The 12,494-nt window shown below is 49.7% G+C and overlaps 1 protein-coding gene across 1 annotated transcript; it reads left to right on the plus strand.

The window, feature by feature from the left end:
- Positions 1-9,958: 9,958 nt before the first annotated feature.
- On the plus strand, positions 9,959-12,391 carry HSD17B10 (hydroxysteroid 17-beta dehydrogenase 10). The gene is made up of 6 exons (XM_067723153.1): positions 9,959-10,094; positions 10,454-10,618; positions 11,245-11,409; positions 11,538-11,666; positions 11,746-11,854; positions 12,054-12,391. The coding sequence occupies exons 1-6, from the start codon at positions 10,068-10,070 to the stop codon at positions 12,242-12,244; spliced, it is 786 nt and encodes a 261-aa protein (XP_067579254.1). The 5' UTR covers positions 9,959-10,067; the 3' UTR covers positions 12,245-12,391.
- Positions 12,392-12,494: the final 103 nt, after the last annotated feature.

Below are 12,494 nucleotides of genomic sequence, written 5' to 3' on the forward strand. Positions count from 1 at the left end.
CGGTTACCAGGGAAACTAGCAGAGGAGCATGCCCCTCATTGCCCCACTGATAAGAACATTCGTCAGTAGCTGGGGCCTGGGGCAAGTATGTAGGAAGATCAGTCATGTGAGTAGGGGATAGGTGAAGCAGGCACTGGCAGAGCAGGGGATGTACAGAGAGCAAGAGAACAGCCATCTTCAGTGGTCTGACCATACAGACCCCAAGATTGTGAGACAGGAGACCTAGATTTTAGTCTCATCATTTGTCTTGGTTAACTTGTTACCTGAATCAAGTTTCTTCATCAGGACTTCCCTGGTGGCGCAGTGGTTAAGAATCCGCCTGCCAATGCAGGGGACACACGTTTGAGCCCTGGTCCGGGAAGATCCCACGTGCCATGGAGCAACTACGCCCGCAAGCCACAACTACTGAGCCTGCGCTCTAGAGCCCGCGAGCCACAACTACTGAGCCCACATGCCACAACTACTGAAGCCCGCGCAGCCCGTGCTCCGCAACAAGAGAAGCCACCACGAGAAGCCCATGCACTGCAACATAGAGTAGCCTCTGCTCGCTGCAACTAGAAGAAAGCCCGCGCGCAGCAACGAAGACCCAATGCAGCCATAAATAAATTAATTAATTAAAGAAAGAAAGAAAGAATCTGCCTGCCATTGCAGGGGACATGGGTTTGATCCCTGGTCCAGGAAGATCCCACATGCCACGGAGCAACTAAGCCTGTGCACCACAACTACTGAGCCCACATGCCACAGCTACTGAAGCCTGCGTGCCTAGAGCCCGCGCTCCACAAGAGAAGCCACCGCAATGAGAAGCCCGCGCACCACAACAAAGAGTAGCCCCCTCTTGACGCAACTAGAGAAAGCCCACACACAGCAACAAAGACCCAACGCAACCAAAAATATGTAAATAAATAAATGAAAAGGTGTTTCATTAAAAAAAAAAGTTGCTTCATCAACTTGGTCCAACTACTATCTGTGTAATCTGGGGCAGGATATGGAACCTCTCTTTTTCTCCGTTACCAAGCAATTCCTTCTTCACAGGATTGTTGCGAAGACTGAAATGGGGTGAGAGAAACACAATAGTGTGAGAGAAGATGCTCAGGAAACGAGTTCCAAGCTTGACCTTTTACTGGGTCTCTATTATCTGGCCTCTTACCCAGAGCCTATAGCTTGTGCTCTTAGGAGTGCAGACTCTGGAGCCAGACTGCCTTGAGTTTCAAGTCCTGCTTTGCTCCTTACTAGTTATGTGACTTTGGAAAGTGGCTTAACTTCTCAGCACTCTCTTCATCTGTAAACTGGGGATGATTGTAATCCCTACCTCATAGCGTTGTTGTGAGGACTAACAAAGTAAATACACTCACTTTGAGTGTATTTACTTTGTTAGTCCTCACGACAACACACACAGCACCATATATAACATCATATATAAGTGTTAAATAGTGTGACCGGGCCTAGGGATCCTCATTCATAAGAAGCATCAGGCTTCAAGGTCCCTGGAGCCTCGGTGACTTCACACCTGCAGCCGGAGCAGCCGAAGGCTTCCTTCCCTTTCCTTACAGGGGTCTGGGGGTCAGAGGTCAGAGTCATTAACCCAGTCTCCCACTGGGCCATTTGAATCTCCTTCAGTCTTCACTGCCTGATCGGTGGTCTGAAGTCACTCTTCTAGGCGCTGGCTGGTCGTGTCTGGGATCTTCCTCGACCTCAGTGGCCAGTGAGGAAGCAGCGGTTTTCCTAGGCCACAGAGACGACTCCACAGCAATTTTCAACCCTGCCCTGCCCCAGGGACCCCCTTTTCGACTCAAAGTCCCCCAGAGGGTGGTGTGAGCGCCTGGAACTGACCGAAAGACTGGGGGTGGGGTCCGGCGCGGTTACTGTCCAAATTTAGCTTTTCTTCGGGGGGATGACCTGGGGTCCACTGGACCTAAGATTGAGTCCCTTCTAGGGCATGGAGATGTGAGGACGGGATCGAGAGGGCTTTCCTCCGGGTCTAATACACCCACCCCCTTCCGTCTTCTGGTTTTCTGCCTCCCCAGGGGCCCGCAAATTGCAATCCGGGAGAAAGGAGCAACCACTAGTGCCTGTCTACCTCTGAGGGCTCTGCGCCTGCCTAAACCGCCCCGAGCGGCCGCACTTCTCCTCCTCCTCTCTCTGTGACCTGTCGCTGTCACACGCCGCTTTGTCCACATCTCCTAACAGCCACCCCCTATGAGTTGGGCCGCAATCCTCCCCTCAATCGCACCTCCAGCTCCTCAAGGGACTCTCCGACCCCACTGGGAGCTCATGAGGGGGCCACGCATGCGCGGACAGCACCTCCACGGAGGCCAGCTCGACCCCGCTGGAGGGCGGCGGGGGGGGGGGGATGGCGCATGCGCAGATGCTGTGCACCGCTCCAGAAGGGGAGATGGGCTGAGTGGGTGGTGGCGAAACTATACTTGTCCATCTCCGAGCCCCCTGCCGCCCTCCTTCCTCTCCCTGGGTCCGGTCTTCCCACACTCAGTCAGGACTATAGGACAGCCCCGTATTGGAATCTTAGTGTGAATCCTTCCGTTTAGCTAGCAGCCCCTCTAATAAAGAAAAAGAATGAGTAACAAGCATATTGAATCTGTTCACTTGCTTAGAGTGGGTGCAGCCTGTACATCGCCATCCAGTACTTGGTTCCAGAGCAGGCGACTCTTCTTCCCCACCTGGGAGTGGCAGAAATAAAAGGGGAACTTGTCCCCTGCCAATCCCCTTCGCTGGACTCTTTGGGTTCCCTCCTAACGAGCCCCTTCGCCAGTCTCTTTGGGGGCCTGAGCCACCTTTGGGCTACCTGTGCCGACGGATCAGGGTCTCCCCCATTGTGTCCCATATCCCCGCCAATGGGACAGTCTCACATGGCGCAGGTGGCCTAGGGTGGAGGGCACAAGCACTAAGCACGACAGTTACTACTGACTGACACCTTTTATACCAGACATGATACACTAGGATAAAGCGAGTATTCGTATTCGCACTTGATTGCGGAGGAAACTGAGGCCGGAAGACGAAGAAGACTCGACCCAGATCCCACAGCCTCCAGCCGCCCCTTCAGTGGGTGCATGGTCAAGACTTATCACAGATAGGGCCTCTAAAGTCTCGCACCCGGAATGGGCACCCCTGCCCCCGCGGGCCCCCCACTTCTGGGTGTCGCCCAGTCACACTGGCGGGGGTTTCACTGGCACTGCCGCCCCGCCCGGGCTGACTCATCTCCCTCACACCCTTTATTCTGTTCCGAGTCTTTCCTAACTCGACCCGGGCGGGCGCGGAGGGGATTTGGGGGCCGGCAGAGTTGTTGGAGAAACTAGTCTAAGTCCTTAGCTGGAGAGCTGGGAGGCCCTGAGAGGGCCAGCCCCTGTGAGGGCCAGCCCCTGTGTTCGCCTCTGACCAGGAGTGGGGCGGGGGTGTTCCGCGCCGCCTGGAGGAGGGATGATGAGGAGCCCGGAGGGAGAAGAACGCTTCCACCCGCATTGCCGGAGCCTCCCTCCTCCCGGCTCCCGCCCCCTGCGGGCGGCGGCTGTCACTGCTCGCTCCGGCGCCAGCTGGCTCCTGGTTCTCCTGGTTCTTCATGCGTACTTGCTCGCTTTCCTGCCTTCCCACCGGCTGTCCACATCCCTTTCCCTTCCTTCCCCACTTTCTCCCTTGCTCCCGTCCTCTTTGCCTTCCTCGACCTCCATATTGCCAGAATACTGTTGTCTCCCTCCCACTCCTCCCCTCCAAACAAACAAAAAACAAACCCAACTGGTCATGTGATGGCTTCACTAAGCCTGCAGATGACTCCCAGCTTTTTAGCTCGCCTGCTGGGTGGATATGTAAACCATGAGGTAATTCTTCCAAGTCTGTGAAGGGAAGGTAGCTACAAGTGGAACTGATGCTGTGTACTGATCACAACACATCGATTCCACCAAATGATGCAGGTTTATTGGGATGTCACACATATGCATTCATTCACTCAGCAAACTGCCGTCTGTTCTGCGCCAGGCCCTGTATGGCAAATGAAGGATAAAGAGATAAGAATACATCCCTGATCTCTCAGGAGTGTAAGTATTGTATTGGTTCAGAGGTGGGCATAGAGAGCCGTGGGAGCCTGAAGAGGAATATCTCACCATCCTGGAGGTTATCTGTGGGGTAGGGGTGCCATATTTAGCAACTAAAAATAGAGGATTCCCACTCAGATATGAATTTCAGATAAATAACAAATAATTTTAATTATTAACAAATAATATTAGTATACGTATGTCTCAAATATTGCATGGGAGATACTTATGCTAAAAATTATTTTTTGTTTATGTGAAATTCAAATTTCATTACTGAGCATCTTGTATCTCATCTGGCAGCACTACTGTGGGGGGTATCAAGTCACTCGTCATTGCTGGAAAGTACAGTGTTATACAGGCTGAAGTCAGACAGTCAGAATGCAGCAACTTATGGAGAGCCCTAAAAGTGGGGGAGAACCACTCAAAGGGTTTAAAGCAAGGAGGGGGTAACATAATAAAATTTTAGTTTTAGGAAGAGGTTTCTTCTGGCTTCTTGGAGGATCCTTTTAAGAGTGACAACAGTGGGATCTCACTAGTTATAATAGTACAGGCAAGAGATTTTGGACAGTGATAGTAGGAAGATGGGAGAGAGGAAGTGCCAGATTTAAGATGTATGTAGGAGTTAGATCAACAGGATTTGGCAATTGATTAGATGGAGTGAAGAGGGCATCATTCCCAGCATCCAGCTTTGGAGTCTGGAAAGATGGTATTGCTACCAACTGAGATAGAACAAATGTTGGAGGCAAGGACTGAGTTTAGTTTAGGACATGTGTTGGAGGTGCCTAAGGGACATCTGGTGTAGGGGGCCAGCAAATAATTGGCTATCTCATTCTGAAATTTGGTGGAAAAGGTAAGCCTGGAGATTAGGAAGTCTTCAGCAGAGAGGCGATATTGAAACCAGGAGATGGATGAGCTCCCCAGAAAAGGAACTCAGGCAGAAGGCCAAGAAGAAGCAGGAGGAACCAGGAAAGTGAGGTGTCATGGAAGCCAAGGGGTGGTTTCTAGGAGAGGGAAGTGATCGACCATGTCAGATGCAGCCAGAAAGTCCTGATTATACAAAGGCTGAACAATGACCATTGATTTGGGCACAGGTAAAGTCATCATGACCTTAGGCTGGCATCAAACAGGCTCATTTAGACATCAGACCCATTTCTTCAAATGATAAACACTCAGCTAGCATGCGTCCTCAGCATGCTCTCAGATAAACATCACAGTCATTCTCACATCCCACACACTCCTTCAGAATTTAAGCCATTCATTTGAATTGTGCCCCAACTCACTCGGAAATTACAGGCACACCTTCAGATGCTCTCCATACTCATCAGCTGGGGGCCTTTATATTTGCCAATGTCACCTCAGAGTCGGAGCTAGTGCAGCTCTGCCTTTGCAGGGATAACTGCAGGCACCCACGAGGGTTAAATGGGTTATCCTGTGGTTTTTATCTCCCAGGAGTGAAGACCACTGTTGTTCTTCGCTCACCTCCTGGTAGAGCTAATACCCCCTGGGTAATGCTGGATGTTGCTGGTTCTGGTGTCCCTGACATGACTCTTTGCTTACCTCTGGCCCTCATGCACCCTAACTGATGAGTGTGTGCAAAAGTTGAGTTTGCGCTGTTTCCTTTTTTTTTTTTTTTTTTTTTGGCGGCGCCATGTGGTGCAGCACGTGGGATCTTAGCTCCCCGACCAGGGATCGAACCCATGCCCCTGCAGTGGAAGCGTGGAGTCTTAACCACTGGACCACCAGGGAAGTCCTGTTCCCTATTTTCTAATTATCTTCAGACAGAGGCGCGAACAATAAGAGAGGGGATGCTCAATGGCACAAATCCCCAAGGAAGTGGGAGGGGTTGGGATCCAGAGCCCAGTGGGAAGGGCAAGCCTCAGACAGGACCTCTCTTCTCTGAGACCCAAGGAAAGAAGAGTGTGGGTAGAGACAAGGTTGGAGGTGAAAAGAGAGGAAGTGTTCACCCAATAGCCTCTGTTTGCTTTAAATGCAGTAGTTCTTAACCCAGGGTCCACAGCCCTTTCAGTGTCTGTAGAGAGAATTCAAGGAGCCCATGGACTTGGAGGTGGGAGTGGGAATTGCATCTTTATTTTCACTATCACCAACAGATATATAGCATGTCCTTCTAGGGCATGTGGGTAACGAACTACAGTAGTATTAGCAGTACCCGTGGCTTTGTAACCAATAGAAATCAGATTTTCATAGCATATCATGGCTGTTGCAGATCTCTCAAAATTACATCACTATTTGAAATCATGGTAGTCACTAGACCTGTTGATAGAGTTTGGTATTTAATGTATTAATAAAGAAGCACTTATATAACTACATTACAGATGTCTTTCTTATTTTGGTAATAGTATTTCTTTTGTAATCTTTATTTATCTCATGCATGCATTATTCTGGGAAGGGGTTCCTTAGACTTCACCAGATTGCCAGAAGTGTTCTTAGCATAAAAAAGGCTAAGAGACACTGCTCTGAAGAGTAACAGTAGCTAACATTTACATAGCTCTTCCTAAAGGCCCTGTACTGTTTTAAGTGCCTTTTTCTTTTCCTTATGTAGTTGTTAACTCATTTATTCCTAACAACCCTACGAGGGAGGTGCTTTGATTACACTCATTTTATGGAAGAGGATAATGAGGCACAACAGTAAAGTAGCTTGCCCAAGGTCATCCAGCTAGTAAATGATGAAGCTGAGATTCAAACCCAGACCTCTGGCTTCAGAGCCTTTGTTGAAAAGTCAAGGAGGTGAATTGGTAGAATGCCAAGGGGTAAATGGGTTGAGGGCACTGGTGAGAATGGTAAAGAGAGAGGAGGAATGAGAGAGGGTCTACACTGTCCAGAAGAAAAGTAGGAAGAGGCTGCTGGGCTGGAGAAAATAGAAAGGTCCACAGATCAACAGGGTTCAAGGAGATAAAAGAAGTGGTGGAGAGGAGGAGACCTGAGGTGACAGGGAGAACACGGTCCGAGTGAGAGACAGTGGTGTGTAGATGTGGGGGAGTCATTCCAGGGCATGACAAGGTTAATAATGCGGTTTAGACAGAGGTGGTTAAAGTAGAGAGGAGGTGAAAGTCCCTGGAGCTGAGCAGATGAAAGAATCATGAAGTTGGGCCAGCAAATTCTTCCAAGATTGGCTGATCGATTGATTGATTCATTCCTTCATTTGTATTGAGTGTCTAGTACACGCTAGGCAGTGTTCTTGGCATTAGGTAGCCAAGAGGTAAACCAGCAGGACAAGACCCTGCTGCCATGGGGTTTACCTTCCAGCACAGGGAGAACAACACAAATACACACACAGACGAGGCCAGGTTAGACAAGACTCAAAAGCCTCTGAGGCACAATTCCACAATGCCAAAAGTTCTGAAAAGTATAGGTTGTTTTTTCATACTTTGGAGCCCAAACTCGTTAGGTGACAAAACCTGATCTGAAGTAGCATGACGTTATTTGTAGTCTTGAGTCACTCAGTGTGAATTTTCATACTTTTGACTCTAGAAATTAATGTTCAATTATAAGTGATGCTCCAGACCTTTCTAAGTAGTTATGTAATATAGACTATATGCGGTATATAGAGTTATGTAATATAGGGTACATGTCTTCCTTTCTAAAATTGAAAAAATTCTGAATTCCAAAGCATATCTGGCCCCAAGTTTGGAAAAAAGATGATGGGCCTGTAAGCGCTATGCAGAGAATTCAAACATGCAATGTGTTGATTCAAAAACTGGCCCCTGAACAGGGAGGGCAAGGAGAAACTGAAGAAAGAGGCAGACCACTCCGCATTGGTAGGTGGCAGATTTAATGAGCAAGGGAACTTCCAAGGTTTGTTTTGGGTGGCCGAAAGGCGAGTAGATCTCCACACCCACCTGCCAGAATCTTAAAAGTTTATATAGAGGCGTTAAGGGGGTTCAGTAATGTATTCAGTCCAGATGGTCTCAACACCATACTCTTTCAAGACTGCGTCCTTAAAACAGTTCCACCTGTGGGAATGGTGGATCTATTCCAAGGACAGAGGAGGGGGTAAGGAGTCTCCCAATGCCTGGGTCCAGCTCTGTGGTCAACCAGAGGTCACGTCCTCTTTTTAATATGTCTAAGCATAAGTCCTAAGGAATGCAGATCTCTTTATTAAATAAGTCTTTTTTTTTTTTTTTTTTTTTTGCGGTACGCGGGCCTCTCACCGTTGCGGCCCCTCCCGTTGAGGAGCACAGGCTCCGGACGCACAGGCTCAGCGGCCATGGCTCACGGGCCCAGCCGCTCCGCGGCATGTGGGATCCTCCCAGACCAGGGCACGAACCCGCATCCACTGCATCGGCAGGCGGACTCTCAACCACTGCGCCACCAGGGAAGCCCAGGTCACGTCCTCTTGATGACATCTTCCAAGCCAATGGGATAGTAACTAGGTGGTTTACAGCTTGAGAGTTCCGGGAGGGGAGGTGACATTTAAGCTTAGCTCTGAATGACCAAACAACAACAACAACAACAGCAACAAATACAGTCATGCAAAGATCGGGGGAGAGCATTCCAAACAGAGGGAATAGCTAATTCAAAGATAACACAGGGGGGAGGGATAAATTGGGAGATTGGGATTAACATATACACACTACTTACTATATATAAAATAGATAAATAATAAGAACCTACTGTACAGCACAGGGAACTCTACTCAATACTCTGTAATGGCCAATATGAGAAAAGAATCTAAAAAAACAGTGGATATATGTATATGTGTAACTGATTCACTTTGCTGTACACCTGAAACTAACGCAACATTGTAAATCAACTATACTCCAATAAAAATTAAAAAACAAACAAAGAAGAACACAAAGAGGGCACTGTGGTTGGAGCATACTGGGCTCAGTGAAGAGTGCTATAGACTGCTGGGGGGCTTCATGTTGTTAGAAAGATTGTGAATCTGGTATTAAATCCTTTGATGAATATGGTGTAGTGACCATGAGTGTGGCGGTGGTCAACATTTAGGAGGCCCAGAGGGAAGTCTTCCTGGATGGGAAAACACAAAGGGAGATATTTCAGATAGATTAAACATACAACCGAATGAGGCTGAAAATGTAGACTAAGGTTATGGTCTGAAGACCTTGGTTTGGGGAGAAGTATACTTCCATAGAAAGAAATCAGATTAGATAGATTAGGTGGGCTCAGGATTCTAATTGGGATACTGGTTAAAAGATGTTCTAGGATGTTCTGGGTCTTAAATGACAGTCTCTCGTTGAGGTCCAATCTGAAATGTTTCCAATCTCATCTGGGCTTTGGGGTTTAAAATAGGTTAGACAAAAAAGACAGTAGCAAAGGCTGACCTGATGAAAGATGTTTTTGGCTTCTCTGTTTATGCCTCTTTGGGTTTGTGCTTCTCAGCAGCTGTCTCAGAATGTCTGTCTCCTAGCTTCTCTCTTAATGGCTCCCCACATCCATATCTCTGAGAATCTGTCGGTCATCTCTGTTCCTCTCAATCTCTTCCTCGACATGTTTCTCTGTACATGGCTCTCAGAATCTCCATCTTTGGATATCCATGTCTGGGTTCTAGAATCTGGTTCTTTGTCCCTTCCTTCGTGTGTCTGTACTGTAATTATCTCTTTTTCCAATTGAACTTTTTCCAACTTCCCTCTTGTAAGGCATGAACCTTTTATTATTCCTCTGGTTATCCCCAGTGCCCCGCACAGAGCCCGGCATATAGGAGTCTCTCAGATATAAACATATGAATGTTGAATGGAGGCTTTTTCCGAGGAGTAAGGTACACATGCTCAATCTCCTGTCCCCCTCCCCCCAGCGGAGCTGGCCGTCTGCCCAAAGGCCGGAGGTTGTGGTGGTGCGATGCTGCTACTCGTTGTTTTCTCCCCCGGGTGAAATAACTCTCGGCCGGGACCTTGCCTGGGCCTGCTCTCGGGTCTTGGACGCTAGCCGCCGGCACTCGTCGTTTGTCCTTAGCCGCGGACAGCCAGTCTCGCCGGCCCCGCCCCGCGGCTCTGCCTCGGCCAACCAGCGAGCGCCCGGCAGTCCTGCTTGTAGAGAGGCCGGCGCAAGATGGCTGCTGCGTGTCGGAGCGTGAAGGTAACCGGGTCTTCGTCCCTGCTTCTTGCCCCGCTGCACCTGCTGGGACGGCGCGGCCGTAGAACTAGGGGGGAGAGGTCGGTGCTGGCAGAAAGGGTTACTCTTATCGAGGCCTGCTGTTGCGGCGGTTGGCCTCGGGAGGTGAAGGTCAACTCTCTGGGGCACGTGCATGCGGGGTGTCTGGATGGGCTTCTGGGGTATGAGACACCCAGAGGTCCCATCGTTAAAGTGAGGAGGCACATCTGGGTCAAACCGCAGGGGTGACCAGGAGCCTCCCTCGCAGAAGCCTGGAAAATGGGCAGATGCAAGGGTGGGGGTGGTCTGTACAGTATAGTTGTTGACCGTGCCCCTCTTCACAGGGTCTGGTCGCCGTAATAACCGGTGGAGCCTCGGGCCTCGGCTTGGCCACGGCGGAGCGACTGGTGGGGCAGGGCGCCACTGCTGTACTTCTCGACCTGCCCATCTCGGATGGGGAGACCCAGGCCAAGAAGTTAGGGAAGAACTGCGCCTTTGCCCCAGCGGACGTAAGTGGGATTACCTCACCTCTCCCATGGGGTCCCTTTTCATAAGGGTACCGTCTATGTGGGCAGTGGACCCATCTCCTTTTCCCTTTTGGCCTGAGCCATTTTCAAAACGCCTGCGGTAAGGAATTTCTAAAGCTGGGTTTCACAACGGAGGGGTTGGGAATTGGCCATATCAGAATCTCTTCAAGGAAGTATGTATAGTTTGAAAATGCATATTGTGCCCTGTAATTTTATATTTACAAAGTCAAAAAACTTTTCATGAAACAAACTACAGGAAGTAAAGCTTGACGAAATTATCTTAGCAGGTACGGGTACAAAAAAGCTAGTTTATCTTCATATCAATAATTCGCAAAACTTCTCTGATCCACAGCAGTTGAGAATCTCCAGGGGTATGTGAATTTATCAGAAGAGGGTATGGATTTCAAAAATGTTTTGAAACACTGCTCTGTATTACCTAACATTTTCACCTTTGTCCCACTCTTGAGTTTTCTTTCTCCTGGCCTCTCCCTTGCTTACACAATTCTCTTGTCACTCAAAGAGTGAACCTGCCTTGCCCTCCCCTCCTCAAGATTTAGTGGTATGTGTGTGATGGGAGATGAATACCTTCTCCACTTCTCCCTTTGAAGGTGACCTCAGAGAAGGACGTGCAAGCAGCCCTGACTCTAACAAAAGAGAAGTTTGGCCGTGTGGATGTGGCAGTCAACTGTGCAGGCATTGCAGTGGCCAGCAAGACATACAACTTAAAGAAGAGCCAGGCCCATACCTTGGAGGACTTTCAGCGAGTTCTCAATGTAAGGCCTTAGAGGTTCTCCAGGGGTAGTAGTAAGAAGTATTTGGCTGTGGGTGTCCCCAAAGCTTTTAGGGGACAAAAGACTGCTTCTGCTTTAGGTTCTACACCATGTTTCTACTGGTCCTCCAGGTGAATCTCATAGGCACCTTCAATGTGATCCGCCTGGTAGCTGGTGAGATGGGCCAGAATGAACCAGACCAGGGAGGCCAACGTGGGGTCATCATCAACACAGCCAGTGTAGCTGCCTTTGAGGGCCAGGTGTGTGAGTAGGGGCAAGGCTTGTGCCTTGGTGACTTGTTGGGGCCCCTTCCCCCTGTGACCTTCACTCCTTCTCCAGGTTGGACAAGCTGCATACTCTGCTTCCAAGGGGGGCATAGTGGGCATGACACTGCCCATTGCTCGGGATCTGGCTCCCATGGGCATCCGGGTGATGACCATTGCTCCAGGTAGACATATCCCCTCCCTGCCACACCTGGGATTGGATGGGATCTGTGGGCAATTGAGAGGGGAAGGTATTTACCATCTAAACAGCAGCAGCCTTCTATCTCTGGGCATAGGGAAGCACCACAAGTAGGGTTAAGGTGAGGAGGGACCAGGTAAATATGAAAGCGAGGGTGGGTCTCTGACTCTGGTTGTCTTGTCTAGGCCTATTTGGCACTCCGCTGTTGACCACCCTCCCAGATAAAGTGCGCAACTTCCTGGCCAGCCAGGTGCCCTTCCCCAGCCGACTGGGTGACTCTGCTGAGTATGCTCATCTGGTACAGGCCATCATCGAGAACCCATTCCTCAATGGAGAGGTCATCCGGCTGGATGGGGCCATCCGCATGCAGCCTTGAAGGGGGAAGGCAGAGAAAACACAGGCTCCTCTGTCCCTCCTCTTCCTGGAGTACTCTACTCCAGCTTGGGAGGAAGCCCAGTAGCCATTTTGTAACCTCTGCCCACCAGTCACCCTTCGTGCCTAATAAAGTCTCTTTCTCACAGGGGAGCGAGCAGCACTGTGTGCTGGGGGAACTGGCATGGGGAAGAAAGGTGAATGGGTGAAGACTCTGACAGGGTTGCATGCTCAGAGCCCAGGGGTGGGGCGGG

Source organism: Pseudorca crassidens, chromosome X (genome assembly GCF_039906515.1).
Source record: "Pseudorca crassidens isolate mPseCra1 chromosome X, mPseCra1.hap1, whole genome shotgun sequence".
Classification (NCBI taxonomy): domain Eukaryota; kingdom Metazoa; phylum Chordata; class Mammalia; order Artiodactyla; family Delphinidae; genus Pseudorca; species Pseudorca crassidens.